Raw genomic sequence first — 15,917 nt, forward strand, 5'->3', positions numbered from 1 at the left:
AGCAGAGGGGGTGGCTGCCATCAGTGTCCTCCTCCACCTTCACCCCTGCCTGAGCTGGCTCGGCCCAGGGAGTTCTGGGGGCACATTGCCCTAGTCACACTGCTGGAAGTAGAAGTCTGTGATCAGGCTGTCCCAGCCGGCCTCCTCTGAGAGTTGGGTGAGTCTGAGAGGCTGGTCTGCTTCAGGCACAGTGCAGAGGAACCAGCCTGGGTAGGCAGCTGACTCAAAGCTGGAGGTGAGCCCTGTGTCCCGCCGGTAGAAGGTGAAGCTCTTGGATTCCTTGGCACCGAGGTAGAGCTCCATGATATTTACTGGCTGGGAGCAGAAGGGCACAGTGGGTGAGGGGAAGAAGTGGAGAGGGCAGGAGAGCTGGGCTGGGGGCACGGAGAGGAAGGGCTGCAATCAACAGAACACCATGAGGGAGAGGAGCTTGGGCCTCAGGACACCCAACTCAGTGGCTTCAGCATCTGCTGGCTTACTGAGGTCAGAGAGCAAGGACGCTCCAACAGGACTCACCTCTAGTTTCAGAGTGGGTTCCTGCCCCATCCCACACGACAGGCACTGGCTCCCTCCCTGGACGCCCAGGATGACTGGAGAGAGCTTGGCATCCAGAGACCGATTGGGGACAACACTGATCTCCTCGCCTAGAGAAAGGAAGTCAGATGCAGAGACCTTGACTGCCCTTCCCTCCCTCTCCTCGCATCATGGGCTTTGGAGAGCAGGACCTGCATGAGATGTCCTGTCCCCAGACTGAGCAGAAGGGAAGCCTGTTAGCAGTTGTCACCTAGGGAAAAGTGGTCTCCTGTCAGTTGGCCCAGTGACATCAGGGCACATAACCATATTGTGCTGCCTCCCACCCCATGCCCACCCCCCTTCCAGGCTCAAATTTTCAAGTCTTCTCTAATCCCCAGGAGGATTTGACCTCTTCCTTTAATGCCACTTGACCCTCTGGCCTCTCTTTGGAAATGTCATTGGATAAATCTCTCATCAGGGTAGTTTGGGCATGTTTCTACCACTTGTGAGACTCCTGAGAACAAAAAGATGGTCTCATACAAACACATACACATATGCACTCACATATACACACGTTTGCACACGTGCACACACACACACACACGCAGCCTGTAAAAGCTGTGAAGATCTGTCACAGTGTATGGGGCAGAAGGAGTAAGCCCACCTACCACCTGGGTCCCACCACTCTGAGTGACCGGGAATATCCAGAGAGCAGAGGGGACCCAGGGCAAAGGGGCAGAAAAACACTCCCACAGGGAAGGGAATAAAGCCCCTAGAAAGCCTGTTGTAGATCTCTCCTCAGCACTGGCTCTCAGGAAAAGGAATGTTTGGTCTAAGTCCACCTACAAGGGAAGGACAAAGCCTTCATCTTGGAAATATTGCCACCTTTGCGTAGAGGCGTTCAAGTGGCACTGGGGCATGTGTCCTCACTTTGCTGGAAGGTGTAGTGTTTTATTTGTCCTTGTTCAGAGGCTGCTTTCATGATGCCCTATCTACTGTGTCAGGCCTGGAGTCTGCAGGTCTGTGCCAGTCTGCACCACTGTTCTAAGCCCTCTTCAGGCCCCATCCCCCCAGAGCGTCTAGAGACCTAGGGGAGTAGGGTCATGTTTTGCCACCAACCTTTGATGACGTTCCCTGCGTGCAGTCCTCCAGCTAGAAGCTGGTTATCATGCAGATAAAGCACCTTCAGTTCTGCATCCTTCATTCTGAAACATCAGACAGGATGACAGTTGGGGGGGGGCGGTGCTCTGGCTTGCTGGGCTCTACAGAGTCCCGCTGTCTCCCTCTCCTCCCGCTGTGCCAGAAGTAACAGCCTGATCTTCTCCCCAGCCCCGCTGGCCTCATACCCTACCAATGGGACAGCAACTCAGCCTCCCATCTGAGCCTTGGATTTGCCCCTTCACCCTATTCAATCCTTTCTACACCAACCAGTCCCTTCCATGGGTGATGTTGGCAAAGCAACTGGACTCTGAGTCAGAGTCCTGGGTTCTTGTCTGGCTTGCCACTATTAGTTCCAGGTCACAACAGACAAGTCACTTGACCTTGCTGGGCCTGGGGATCCCCATTGCTAAATTAAGACAATGGGTTAGATAATCCCCAGGCCTTTTTCCAAATGAAAATCTGATTCTTCAATCACTGTTGGAGACATCAAAGAACATTTACTGCCACTTATTAATTGAGGAATATCTTTAAATTTGAAACTCTTTCATTTTACTTTTCACATTTATTTCTCGGCTCTGATAATCGGTTGATTTTCTGACATCCTATGAGGTGAAAAAATACATCCTAAAGTAGGTTTCTTCAGCTATTATATGGAAATAAGTCTGCTGTGTGCAGATTGGTTCCATGGTGGCTAAACACAAACAAATCTGCACTTCAGAACTGCTAACATGCTGAATTACGCTGTGGTTTTCTCATAAAGAGACATAGAAAACAGTATTTCCCACATTTCTTGCTCAAGATGCATCACTGTATCAAGCAACTCGTGGGATTGGGGTTCCACCGAACACACTTTGGGAAAAGCTATAGTAGACTCCCAGTTCAGAGAGAGCTCACTAGGCAAAGTCCAGAACACAGCAGACTGGCTGGCTCAGCACATGCCAGCAGTCAGACAGACTGACTAATTTTGCCCCAAAGGGCAGCAAGAGCAGAGTGGCTGGAAGTACATTAATATTCACCCCAGTGGGTGGCGACAGCTCCAAGCTGGGTCTCCTGACTTCCATTCCCATTATGGATACATGAGGCTTCGGCTCCACACAGAGTGATTCACTTGCTCCCCTTCTCATCAGGGAACCCCTATGAGGTGGCCAGCCCCAACCTGACAAAGGCTGGAAAAACTTCCCTTAGGCCAGTGATTCTGTTCACAACTTTCCAGCTGCCCACACACCTATGCGCTGAGCAGCTGCAGCCCTTCCTACCCAGGAAGGATGGACAACAGGTCTACCTGGCACTTAACTTCCCCCCAGAAGACACAGCCAATCAGAGGCTCAGATACTCACCGGAAGCACAGAGCCCCACTCAGGACCATCTTGAGTTTCACAGTGTGTAGACTCTCCTATTTTGAAATAACACAAAACCTTAGATGGAAATAGAGGCCAAGCTGGCAGGGGCCTGGGCAGCAAGTAGAGTCCTGACCCCACCCCCTTAGCATGGGAGCATCCCCCACACAGCAGGGGATTCCAGGTCTGGGTTCAGGACTGGGGAGAATGAAGCCCAGCTCCCCAAAGGACACCTCAGAATGCTCCTTTCTCCTGGCAGCGCCTGTGGGATCTGCCTGCTCCTCTGAGATGCCACAGCCCTTTTAATAATGCACGAGGGAGGAGCCCCTGAAACTGCCACAAGCTAGGAGGAGGTATTTCAACCACCCTAAGCCTCCGGGAACACCTGCTGTTCGGTACCTCTCCCAGGGGAGGAAGCTTCTGGAGATGGTCTTCTTTTACCAATTCTGAGGAACGTCCCCCAGGCTTTCCAGGCTCCCAGAGCCTGGACCTCAGGTGCTTCCAGACCCAAAGGCTTCAGTGCAGATACCTCCCAAAAGAAGGCAGATTTTATTTTATTTTATTTTATTGTTTTTTTTTTCTTTTTTCTTTACAAACCCTTGTATCGAGGGCTGACTTTGAATAGATCGCAGCGAGGGAGCTGCTCTGCTACATACGAAACCCCGACCCAGAAGCAGGTAGTCTACGAATGGTTTAGCACCAGGTTCCCCACGAACGTGCGTTGTGTGACGGGCGAGGGGGCAGCCCCCTTTCCGGCCACGCCCCGATTCCCGGGACTAGGGGCTCTCGGCACCGGAAGAAGGCAGATTTTAGAACCAACCCTCCTTCCCCCTACTTTCTTCTTTCCTTCTTTCCTTCCTTCCATCCTTCTTTCCTTTGTTCCTTCTTTCCTTCCTTCCTTCCATCCTTCTTTCCTTTGTTCCTTCTTTTCTTTGTTCCTTCCTTCGTTCCTTTGTTCCCTCCTTCATTCCTTCCTTCATTCCTTCCTTCTTTCCTGATTTTGCCAGGCCTATGGAAAATGCTGGAGGTGGAGTTTTCCTGCGTAGGCAATGTTTAGTCTACATATTCATTGCAGAAAAACCTGAAAATCCAGATCATTAAAAAAAAAAAAAAAGTGAATACTTGTATTCTTTGAGTGTGGCATCAGAAAGCCGAAGACAACACTTTTCCCCTGCGTACATACACATGTAACTGTCAATAGTGTTGCACAGAAACTTACACTCGATTCACCTTGCTTTTTTCATAGAGCAATAGCAGAATATCTTTCCCTCCCAAATATGCACAATGTGACATTGAGTAGCTGCATACATTTCATTGTATAGATACATCCTTGTTTCTTTATAGCAATCAATTATTATTAGTCTATTACTATTTGCTTGAAAATCATGCTGTGACAAACTTCTTCACATCAACATCTTTGCTTGTGTATTTGTTTCCTCAGAAAGTAAAATCCAGCTCATGCCATCTGTGATTAATCTTTCTCCAGTACCTAACTGGCAAAATAAAATGTGATTGGGTAACAATTCATGGAGTTTCAACACCTCCATACTCTCCCTGTGATGGATCTGAATTAAAGGCAGAGGGCAGTACATAATAACAATTTAATTACATCTTGAGTATCATTCATAGCAATTTATTATTAAGGTATAAATGTTAAAGAAATTGTGTTCCAGCTTATAGACTAAAAAGCCCTTAAAGTATTCAAGAATAAATAAAACATCAAGTTTTTCTAGTGTGATAAACACTTTCTAAAATGTTTTTAAGTCATTAATGGACCAAATAGAAATGACACTGAAATAACTGCAAAAAAGAACAAAACCAAACAAAAGGAAACTCCAGAAGGTGTTGTCCTATCAGCAAAATGGATTTAAGCAGACAGGCTTTCATTTGTAAAGTGATTATAGAGAAGTACATATTGTTTCATCCAAAAAAAAGTGAAACACCAACTTCCCGGGCTCTGATCCTCTGTCCCCAGTGAATGGCACCCACATGCCCACAGGACACGTGTGTGGGGCTTCAAAAGCTCTGTCTTCATTCTGACTAATATGAAATGATGCCAGTGCATGACTGTCCTCCCTGCCAGATGAGGTGACTTGCTGAGGGTGTGGGGGGATGTTTCTGCCAGCTGTCTTTGCTCCAGAATGTGCTTCACAATGATCGGTACAGGATGAATGGATGGAGAGGTGAATGAAAGAGCTAAGATGGTGAAAATAAAAAACATAAAACGAGCCCCCTTTAAGAAAGTTAAATTCTTCAAACTTGAAAATAAGACAAAACGGCAGCTGCATAGGCTTTCAATGTTGCATTGGAGCATCATTGAACAGCTCCACCAGCGATGACTCAATTCTTCAGAAAACGGATGTCTTTGCTTGACTTATTGATGATGGTGGAGTAGATATCAGATTCTGCGAAGTTAGATGTGAACTAAGAAGACAGGGTTAAATTGCCAATCATTTCTACCTGATAAAAAAGATAGTCCCAAAGGGTGCAGTTTTATTGCTATGCAATTCATTAAACGGGTTCTTTTTTTTAAAAATCTAAGTCAGACAACCCATTCCACCATGTCTTTATTGACTCATCATATCTTGTGAATCAGTTTTATCGTCCTGCTGGTTCTTCCATTTATTAACAATGGTAAGTCTTTGGCACATGCTCACTCTGTGTTTGTATAAGGGTTATATTTGGGACTTCTTGAAAACTAAACTGGTAATACCTAAGACAATGTTATTTTGCCCCAAGTCACACATCATGTGTGGTGGTTTTAAAATCTGTGCACAAAGTCTTTAATATTCTACCATTTAAGAGGTGGAGCTTAATTTTCCTTCGAGTGTGGGCCGGACTTAGTGGCTTGCTTCTAAAGAATACACTACCTGGTGGAAGTATCAGTGTGTCACATCTGAGGCTAGATCACAAAAGGCATCGTAGCTTCCCCCGATCTTCCTTGGCTCTCCCCAGGGGGAGCCAGCTGCCATGTCAGGAGGATACTCCGGCAGCCTGTGGAAAGGCCCACGTGGTGGAGAACTGAGGCCTCCTGACAACAGCTATGCGTGTGCAATTTTAGAAACAGGCCCCACAGTTCCGTTGCAGGCTTCAGATGGGCAGCCCTGCTGACATCTTGACTGCAACTTCACAAGAAGCCCTGAGCCAGACCCAGAGAGTACGATTCTTCTGATGTCTGATTCTGAGAACCTGTGTGGAATAATGCTTGCTGTTTTAAGCTGCTACTAGGTTTTGGAATAATTTGTTACACAGCAATAGGTGACTGATACACTTTGCCATCACTATGGGACATTTCCGCTCCTATTCTCTTCTCACTGTCCTCAGTCTTTAGTTGGTGTCCTCCCTTTTTAGGAAACATCTCAAGTCTTCAAGGACTTTATATGAGCATGGAGGCTGCCCCAGAAGCTGTCCCAGTCTGCAGAGGGGTAGTGCTTCCCCATGGTGATTCTCACCACCTTAGGGAGAGTGGCAGTGCCCCGGAGGTGGTTGTGGCTCCTGCTCTTTCTGTAGAGATGAGGAATCAAACAGCACAAGGGACACATTTTGTGTAAGGACACATTCACAAGCAGTTTAGTGTAGTAAAATAGTAATTTTTTTATTAGGAAGATAGATTTAACAATAATTAAAAATAATCAGTATTCATTTGGTGTTCACTATGTTCCCAGAATTATGTGTAGTGGGTTTTTTTCCTGTTTCATGAGAACTTTCCCATTTTATCCTCATAACTTCCTTGTTTTATAGGGGCTATTATTATCTCTGTTTCATGGATGTGGAAACAAAGCACAGAAAGCTTAATTATATTGCCTGATATGGAACCAATAATTAGTATTAGTCAGAACTAAATCCAAGAGAGCTAAATCTCAAGCTATTGACCCAAAGATACAACACAGCAGCAGTCAGGAGGAGCCTTCTACACTCGGCCTCAGATCATGACACTCTTCTGCTCCCTGAGTCTATAAGAGCAAGAGACAAGTCCCTGCCATGCTCCCAGGCCCCACAAAACCAGGCTCTCATTAACTCTTGACGACATTCTTTCATCACTCCATGCAGGAACTCAAGCCACATGGACCTCTTGCTCTTTCTTGAACAAGCCAGGCACAGTCCTGCCTCAGGGCCTTTCCACCAGCTATTCTCTCTACCTGGGAACATGTCCAAGATATGAGCATGGCTCACTCCCTTACATCCTTAAAGCCTTTGCTAAAATATCAGATTCTCTGTGAGCCCTATACTCCTCATCCTATGCCTTCCTCTCCTGCTGCCACATTCCCCTCACCATGCACTACTTCTTTCCACAGTGCTCACCATCTGTTAACACATTGTATAGTTCTGCTATGTCTTACAGGTATTATTTATCAGCTACCCCACCAAACTCTGCTGGAAGATAAGCTCTTACAAGGGAGCTGTTTCCTGCTACTTTGTTCATTAGTGTATTCCAAGCACTTTAGGTGAAGCCTGGTATACAGTGTGCCTTCAAAAAAAAATTTTTTTAACATTTATTCATTTTTGAGAGACAGGGCATGAGCAGGGGAGGGGCAGAGAGGAGAGAGAGGGAGACACGGAATCTGAAGCAGGCTCCAGGCTACGAGCTATCAGCACAGAGCTGGACATGGGGCTCGAACCCGTGAACTATGAGATCATGACCTGAGTGGAAGTCAGACACTTAACTAACTGAGCTACCCAGGTGCCACAATACAGTACGTCCTTAATAAATAATATTGCACTAACAGTGAATGAGTTGTATGTTGTCTCACATAGAAAAGACCAGACAATTGTCTCACATTTTGTTTGCAATTATGATTTTTTAAAATTTCTCAGAGCACTTTGATGCTTCTGGGTCCTCATACTCTTAATACAGCAGTTAAGACCATGGTGCATTGGCCAGTGGGCTAACATGGGTTCTCTGTTTTCTAAACTAAGCCTTATTGGAATATAACCATGTTCATTTGTTTACAGTCTGTGGATCCGTCCCACACCACGATGATAGAGTTGAATATCTGTGACAAAAACCGTATAGTACTCAAAGCCTAAGATATTTAGTACGTGACCCTTGATAGAAAATGTTTGCCTAACTCTGGTCAAGACCATAGTGATTCAAGTCACTTATTAGTATACGTCTTTGGCCAAGTTGTCTAATCTTTTTGGGTTTTGGAGTTCTCATCTGCAAAATGGGGATAAAAAAATAGTACTGACTCAGGGGTGGTTGTTGAGGTGAAAGGAGTTACTATTTGTGCAGTGTTTAGAGCTGTGCCTCGCACAGGCAGGTGCTTAACTGTCAACTGTATCATCATCCTCATCATCAACCACGTGGCCTGGGGGAATTTGCCTCATTTCTCTGATTTGATGACTCATCTCACCTCCTTTGCATTTCTCTGTAAAGCAAAGAGGAACAACCACCTCACTGGACTGTCATGAGGATGGATGTAATAGAGGCTGTGAAGAGCAGGCTCAGCACTTAGCACAAACCCAAAGACACCTCCTTCCTATCCACCCACCCCGTTTCCCACCTCTCCAGCACCCGTCCCCAGGTATGTAAAGAAAACCCTGAGAACATGGCGGAGGCCATGTTTACAATTACCTAAATCTGAGGCTAGTTCAAGACTAAACATTCCCTTGCCCATGTGCTAATGCATCTTACTTGACCTAGAGAGGGAAAAGGCCCCAACTGAGCATAGGCAAATCCCTTACAGAAAAGGTTAACATTTGCTGCATGATCACTGTGTCAACCATTATCTTGAAAGCCATATAGGCATTGTGTCATCAAGCCTGTCAAGTGAGTGCAATTTTTATTTCCATTTAACTGATAAGACAAAGTCAGGCATGGAGAGATTAAGTACTAAAGCCAAGGTCACAAACTAATGAGAGATGGACCTGGTATTCGTGCTCTGGCAATTCAATTTCATACTAACTCACCCCCACCCCACTGTGAATGAATAAACATGTAATGCTTATAGATTCAAGCAATCATTCCTTAGTGGAGGGCAGAGCTGGGGGCCAGAGGGGCTCCCTTCCAGGAGTCATTTTCAGGAAAGAGCAAGGGACTCCATAAGAAGAACAGAGGCTTCAAGAAAGACAGCAGAAACCAATAAAGTTGGTCCAAAGGGCTCCCACTAAGACAGAGTGTGGTACACGTCAGGACAGAGGGGATTCTTCACTCCCTAGAATGACTTTCAGTGGCTTAGAACAGCCATGAAGGCCCTGCCTGGCATAGGAGAGATGACAGTAATACACGGACACACAGCCTCCAGGGAGCTGTGAGCAGAGGGTACCTCCTACTAGAGCCCAGGCCCCCACCCCAACTACAGCCACATCCTATGGTCACCATGGGGAGCAGCAGAAGGGAAGGCACTACTAGGCTCATCGCATATTTGAGTAACACCGGAAACCCTGGAAATTACAGGGCAGTTTGTGGGTGAGGACACTGCAGCTGGGTGCTGAGCCAGAACGTGTTGCTTTGTTGTTTTTGCTTAGTCCCATGGCATCTTCCAGGGTGGAGGGTCTAGGGAAGGGCCAGTTCTACAGGCTGGAACCAGGGAGTGTGTAGACAATGGTGGGGTGAGACTTGCATGTGTCACACCTACAGGCAGTTTCTCCTGAGTCACCCAGGGGCAGAAGAACCACTGGCAGCCTCCTCACCTCAGATCCTGGCGAAGCCCCCCCAGAGCAGGTGCAGCTGCTCTGTTTGTCTGTACTTCCGAGGCCTCCAGAGTCTGAGGACTCACCTCCCACAGACTGTGTGGGATGGCCATCCCCGGACCTCTGTCCACAGAACACCAAGGACTTGAGCCAGATTCTGCAGCTGAAAATTGGAAATAATAAGCCAGTTGTGGAAAGGAAAAGCCAACAGGTCAGGAAGAGTACTGGTCCCATTTTGCTCTCTGGGCCATAGCCTCTTCCTGCCCAGCCAAAGTATAGGCTCTGTGTGCAAGGCTATGACCTCACGGAGAGGCCATCTTGGCCGGGCTGGATTAGACAGTCTTTCCTCTGGTTTTGGTTTTGTGGTTTTTTTGGGGGGGTTTTTTGTTTGTTTGTTTGTTTTGTTTTTGTTTTTTTTTTTTTTGGTCTCTTCCCACATAGGACCTGGAACACTGAGCAGCCGTAGCAGAATTAGACTGGGTAAGGCAAACTGCATTGGACTCTCCCTGAGGAGAGCTCTGTCAGCGACACTCAGCACTGAGGGAGTAGAATCATTTCCTTTCACAAATGCCTCAAGAACCAGGGACTACTTCATTTTTTATTATGTATATGCTGCTGTGACCAAGATCAAAGAGATTGTTGCCTGTTTTCTCCTCTGGGATTTTGATGGTTTCCTGTCTCATATTATACACTGCATGCTAGCTAACTTGACAATAAATTATTTTTAAAAAATAGCAGAACTCTGTGTAGCTGCATGTGTAAATAAAAATAAACACAACTATAGGCAGAAAAATATATATATGTAATAGTTATTACATAAGTGTTTACATTTTGTCTTTTCTAATTTATTATTACCATATTTAACTGTGGTAAAATGTACATCATCTTGACCATTTCTAAGTATATAGCCATGTACGGATCTTTTACATCCTTTGTTAAATCTATCTTAAGTATTTTATTATAAATGAAATTGATTTTTTATTTCATTTTCTAACAGCTTACTGCCAATTTACAAAAAAACCATAATTAGTTCAAGGATAATAAAAATAAACATAAATAATATTTTGAATCATCATAGTAATGACTAATTCAGGCAAAAAATCATCAATGAGCATTAAAACCTTTAAGTTAATGTTTGATGAAGCACAAGATGTATATTGCCTTAAAGAATCTCCTCACAGATTACTTATCAATTACAAAAGGAAAACTGGTGGGGCACCTGGGTGGCTCAGCTGGTTAAGTGTCCGACTTTGGCTCAAGTCATGATCTCATGGTTCATGAGTTCGAGCCCCCCATCGGGCTCTGTGCTGACAGCTCAGAGCCTGGAGGGTGCTTTGGATTCTGTGTCTCCCTCTTTCTCTCTTTCTCTCTGCCCCTCCCCTGATTGCAGTCTGTCTCTCAAAAATGAGTAAATATATTTTAAAAATTTTAAACAAAAGGAAAATTGGTAATTTTGCAGTGGAGAAACCTGGCTAACTTCACCTTAACCAAATGGCCAAAATTTCATTCACCCTAAGGGCATAAGCCAACCAAGACATCTCCTTACAAATGGTACCCTGAGAAAGATACATGATCTCTTCTGGAATGTTCCTGCTCTCAGCATGGATCCACTGCACTGGTGAAGTCTATGAGCCCAAGCTTATAAGCCCGTAATAATAAAGCCCTTTGCTTTTGCATGCGTGACTCGGTCTCCCTGGCGGTTTCTGGTTTGGGGGGATGATATTAAAAATCTGGGCATAACATGGGTACTTATGCACATAATCAGAAAATTCAGCAAACTATATCCTGATGAGCTGTGCAGTGTCCTCTGTGTATAGTATACTCCAATTTTTAAAGAAAGTTTGTTATTTGTTTATTTTTTATTGAGCCAGAGAGAAACGGATCATGAGTGGGGGAAGGGCCAGAGAGAGATGGAGACACAGAATCCGAAGCAGGCTCCAGGCTCTGAGCCGTCAGCATAGAGCCCGATGCAGGGCTTGAACTCATGAACTGCAAGATTGTGAACTCAGGTGGAGTCGGCCGCTTAACTGACTGAGCCATCCAGGCGCCCCTGTTATTTGTTTAAAAAAAATACAATTGGGGCATCTTGGTAGTTCAGTCGATTACGCATCTAACTCTTAGTTTCTGCTCAAGTCATGATCTAATGTGCATGAGATGGAACCCTGCGCTGGGCTCTGTGTTGACAGCTCAGGACCTGCTTGGAATTTGGTCTCTCCCTTTCTCTCTGCCCCTTCCCTCCACTCAGAATAAATAAACATTTAAAAATACAATTAACTTTTCTATATGAACGTGTATCCTGCCACCTTACACTTATTAGTTCTGGTAGTTGTTCTGTAAATTCCTTAGGATTTTCCATATAAACAATCATATCATCTACAACTAGAGACAGCTTTCCTTAGTTTCTGATCTTCATTCCTTGGATATTTTCATTTAATTTATTTTTAATTTAAATGGCTAGGATTTCCAGTACAATGTTGAACACAGTCCTCCTTGACTGATTACCAATCTTGGGAAAAAAACATCCAGTCTCTCACTATTAAGTATAAGCTGTAGAATTTTTTTTTTTGTAGATGCCATTTTACACACTGAAAATGTCTTTTCTGTTCCTAGTTGGCTGAGCATGTATATCAGGAGTAGGGGTTAGGTAAGTTTCACCACAGAGCCCAACATGAGGCTCAAACCCACAAACCATGAGATCATGACCTGAGCTGTAGTTGGATGCTTAACCAACTGAGCCACCCAGGCGCCCCTGTGTCTCTCCTAAGATTACCCCCTTACTTTCCAGTGCTGTGGTTGTCCCAAGTCTGTTCTCTGGTTCTTCAAGTTTTCCATCAGCTTTAGTTGTCTCATGCTGTGCAGATGAAGCCTGCCCTCGGTGTAAAAGTTGGACATATGAGAAACTCACCCATTCACATCATTTTTTCCAACTAGCTACTCCCCTGCAGAGTCTGCCTGCATGCATTTGCTTATACTTGGTCACCAATGCATTCAGGGTGACCCCATTTCCAGCCAAGTTTTATAGTTGGTCTTGTGAAAGTCTTGGTTCAATCGGAGCCTACTCAGTGGCACCAAATGAAACTCAGGCTTTCAGTTCTAAGGATGTGTCTTGTAATTAGCACATTGCAGTATTTCTTTTTCTAATCTGTTAACCTTCTTTTAACTGAAAAGTTAATTTAAATTGGCCAATTACTGAAATAGATCCATTTATTTCTACCATCCTTTTATTTGTTCTTTCCTTTTTCTGTCTTTTTTTTTGTTTGTTTGTTTCTTTTTCTCCTTCATTTAGTGCCTTCATCTGGATTGAGCGAGGTTTTGTTTGTTTCTCCTTTGTTCATCCTTCCCTCAAATTTGGAAGTTAATTTCATAGTTACTCTAGCTACTTTAACTATCTTTGTTGGCCCAACTAAATACAAAGATAATCATGGGGCACCTGGGTGGCTCAGTTGGTTAAGCATCTGATTTCGGCTCAGGTCATGATCTCACAGTTCGTGGGTTTGAGCCCTGCATCAGGCTCTGTGCTGACAGCTAACTCAGAGCCTGAAGCCTGTCTTCAGATTCTGTGTCTCTCTCTCTCTCTCTGACCTTCCCCTGCTCATGCTGTCTCTCTCTTTCTCTCTCAAAAATAAAACATTAAAAAAATTTTAATAAAAAAATAAATATATACAAAGAAAATCAGTGTTTTTAGCTGGAGAAATGTGCCAGAGTGAGGGTGGCCACAGGGTTAGGATGGTGACCCACCTTTTGGGATATCTGATTTTTCCTTCTTTAGTGTTCACCGAGCTTTGTGATGAGGGCACAGTGGGACTGTCTGTCATTTGGTTTGTAATGATTAAGGGTCAAGAAAGAGCAGACCTCAACGTTGGTGCCTGCCTCATCCTACAAAGCACGCACTGACTACCTCCTTGGACACCAAGATCTCTGGAGTGAGTTTGGCATCCAGGGTCCAATCTTCACTAGTTGATATCCAACTCAGAGACAAGAGGCCAGATGCAGGAGTCGGAGACCACCCTCAGCCTTTAGACCCATGACTACTTGCCTTCAGTCTGGTGATAAGCAGAGTAAATCCCAAGAGAACATGGTTTGTCTGGTCTGCAATGGGAAGTTTCCCACTGAGTCAGTCTCCTTGCTGAGTTCTTCACCTGAAACACAGACATAGATGGAGATTGAGCAGTCAAGAGAAGAGGATGGGCTCTCCCTGCCTATTCCTGAATCCACCTGCAGCTCAATCTTTTGTCTTCATTTCTGTCTCTTTGTCTCCTTCTTCTCCCAATGATCCTTGAAGTCATGAAGCTTATCGCTTCTCCCTGGATTCTGGGATCAATGACTTCCGAAAATGACCAATCCCACAGTCTCTCATCTGAGCCTTAGTCCTCACTATCCTGTATCTTCTCCAACATTAGTCAGCCTCCTCAGTGTGCAGCCAGACTGGACTGAGACTCAAGGATGTCACCCACTATCATACATCTCACTCTGTATGAACTATCATAGTGATGCAATCAGAGGTCACAGCCGGGTTTGATATTTCCCATCATGAAATTTGCTTTCTTTCCTATAGGAATTGGACTTTCTAGAGAAGAAACATGGAGCAGAGATTTCCTGAAAACAAATGGGCATGTCCAGAACCATTTGATTTCCCAGGAAGAAAGTCCCTCTATCTGCAAAGAAATAGAAGTACCACAGGACAGGGTCTGATAGAGAATGACCATAATTTTGTTTCTGTTTTGGGTTTTTTTGCAAGTGTCAATATTTACTTTATTCACACAAAGTATCATCACCTCTTGAGTCTTTGTTCAAGCAAGAGTCTGTGACCAGGCCACTCCTATCAGGTCTCAAGACCACCCAACTGAGAACATTCCCCTTGGTAGGGCTTGGCTTTTTGTTTTAATAATAAAAACTCAACTCTAATAATATGTATATACTAATTAGGAAAAATTAAAGTTTATAACAATGGGACTCAAAATTCCCAAGTGGAAAATGTCAAAGTCATCCAGCTACATCCCACCCTCCAGGTCTGGCCTCAGGGAAGGGCATTCCTGGGCAGCTAACCTTCTGGTCCCCTACTTCTGGGCTTCTTCCCTCTCATCTGTTGCTGGTCCCAGATGGGACGGGGCAGAGTTTGTTTTTTGGTCAGAAGCTAAGAGTGGTTGAAGAAAAGAAAATGAAGGAATGATACTAACTTGTTCTGCACAGAGGACCAACAAAGATGGCTCAGAGATAAATAGCATTTGGGATAAAAGTACATCACTAGCCGAATAAAGAAGATGTGGTACACACACACACACTGGACTATTACTCAGCAATCAAATCTTGCCATTTGCAACAATGTGGATGGAACTATAGTGTATTATGCTAAGCATAAAAAGTCAGAGAAAGACAAGTATCACATGATTTCACTCATATATGGAATTTAAGAAACAAAACAGATGAACATAGGGGAAAGGAAGGAAAAATAAGCTAGAAAAAAGGGGAGGGAGGCAAACCATAAGAGACTCTTAAATACAGAGAACAAACAGGGTTGTTGGAAGGGAGGAGGGGATGGGCTAAATGAGGGATGGGCATTACGGAGGGCACTTGTTGGGATGAGCCCTGGGTATTGTATGTAATTGATAAATCACTGGGTTCTAGTCCTGAAACTATTATTATACTATCTGTTAACTAACTTGGATTTAAACAAAATAAAATAAAAACTATACCATTAGCCAATTTAGTTCTCATATCTTTCACTCTCTTGGGCAGATTCTTGAGCCCAGTCAGAAGAAGTCCATTGGAGCTGGAATTATGGATCTGGTCTAGATACTTTGTTCTCTGAAGCCTCCTTTCCACCATCTTCTAGCAAGAAGAAAAAAACATCTTTCCTGTTTGGGAAGTGCAAAGCTTAGATCCCAAGCTGTTTCCTGGCCCAAGTTATCAATACAATCTGTCCTCTGGGGATATCTCTGTCCAACTTAGGGCTTTGTAGTGGAGGGGAGGGACAAAGGTGCCTATCAAGCTGTCATTTAACCTGAGGAGGCACAATGCCACAAAATTTCAAATGTCAGCATCAAAGGCTCACTGAAACTCCTGTTATTCATTCTCTCAAAGAGGGAAATGCCCAAGGAAATTCTCTCATTGCAGAACTACCCTAATTATGATGCATAAGTTAAATTGGACTAAGAAACACAAAATTATCCATGCAAATTTGGTAGTACCAAACACACACTCCTTTAATTGATCTGAGTCAATTAAAGAGTCAAATCAGCAAATAAAATTTAGTACTCGATTTTGATGAGAATT

At 44.5% G+C, this 15,917-nt stretch overlaps 1 protein-coding gene across 1 annotated transcript; it reads right to left on the reverse strand.

Moving 5' to 3' along the window:
• Positions 1–90: 90 nt before the first annotated feature.
• LOC115289088 (interleukin-36 receptor antagonist protein) lies at positions 91–3,040 on the reverse strand. Its single transcript, XM_029936299.1, has 4 exons — positions 3,012–3,040; positions 1,633–1,718; positions 517–644; positions 91–315 (listed from the first exon to the last, which is right to left on the reverse strand). Exons 1-4 carry the CDS (start codon positions 3,038–3,040, stop codon positions 91–93), a joined length of 468 nt encoding a protein of 155 aa, XP_029792159.1.
• Positions 3,041–15,917: the final 12,877 nt, after the last annotated feature.

Source organism: Suricata suricatta, chromosome 4 (genome assembly GCF_006229205.1).
Source record: "Suricata suricatta isolate VVHF042 chromosome 4, meerkat_22Aug2017_6uvM2_HiC, whole genome shotgun sequence".
Classification (NCBI taxonomy): domain Eukaryota; kingdom Metazoa; phylum Chordata; class Mammalia; order Carnivora; family Herpestidae; genus Suricata; species Suricata suricatta.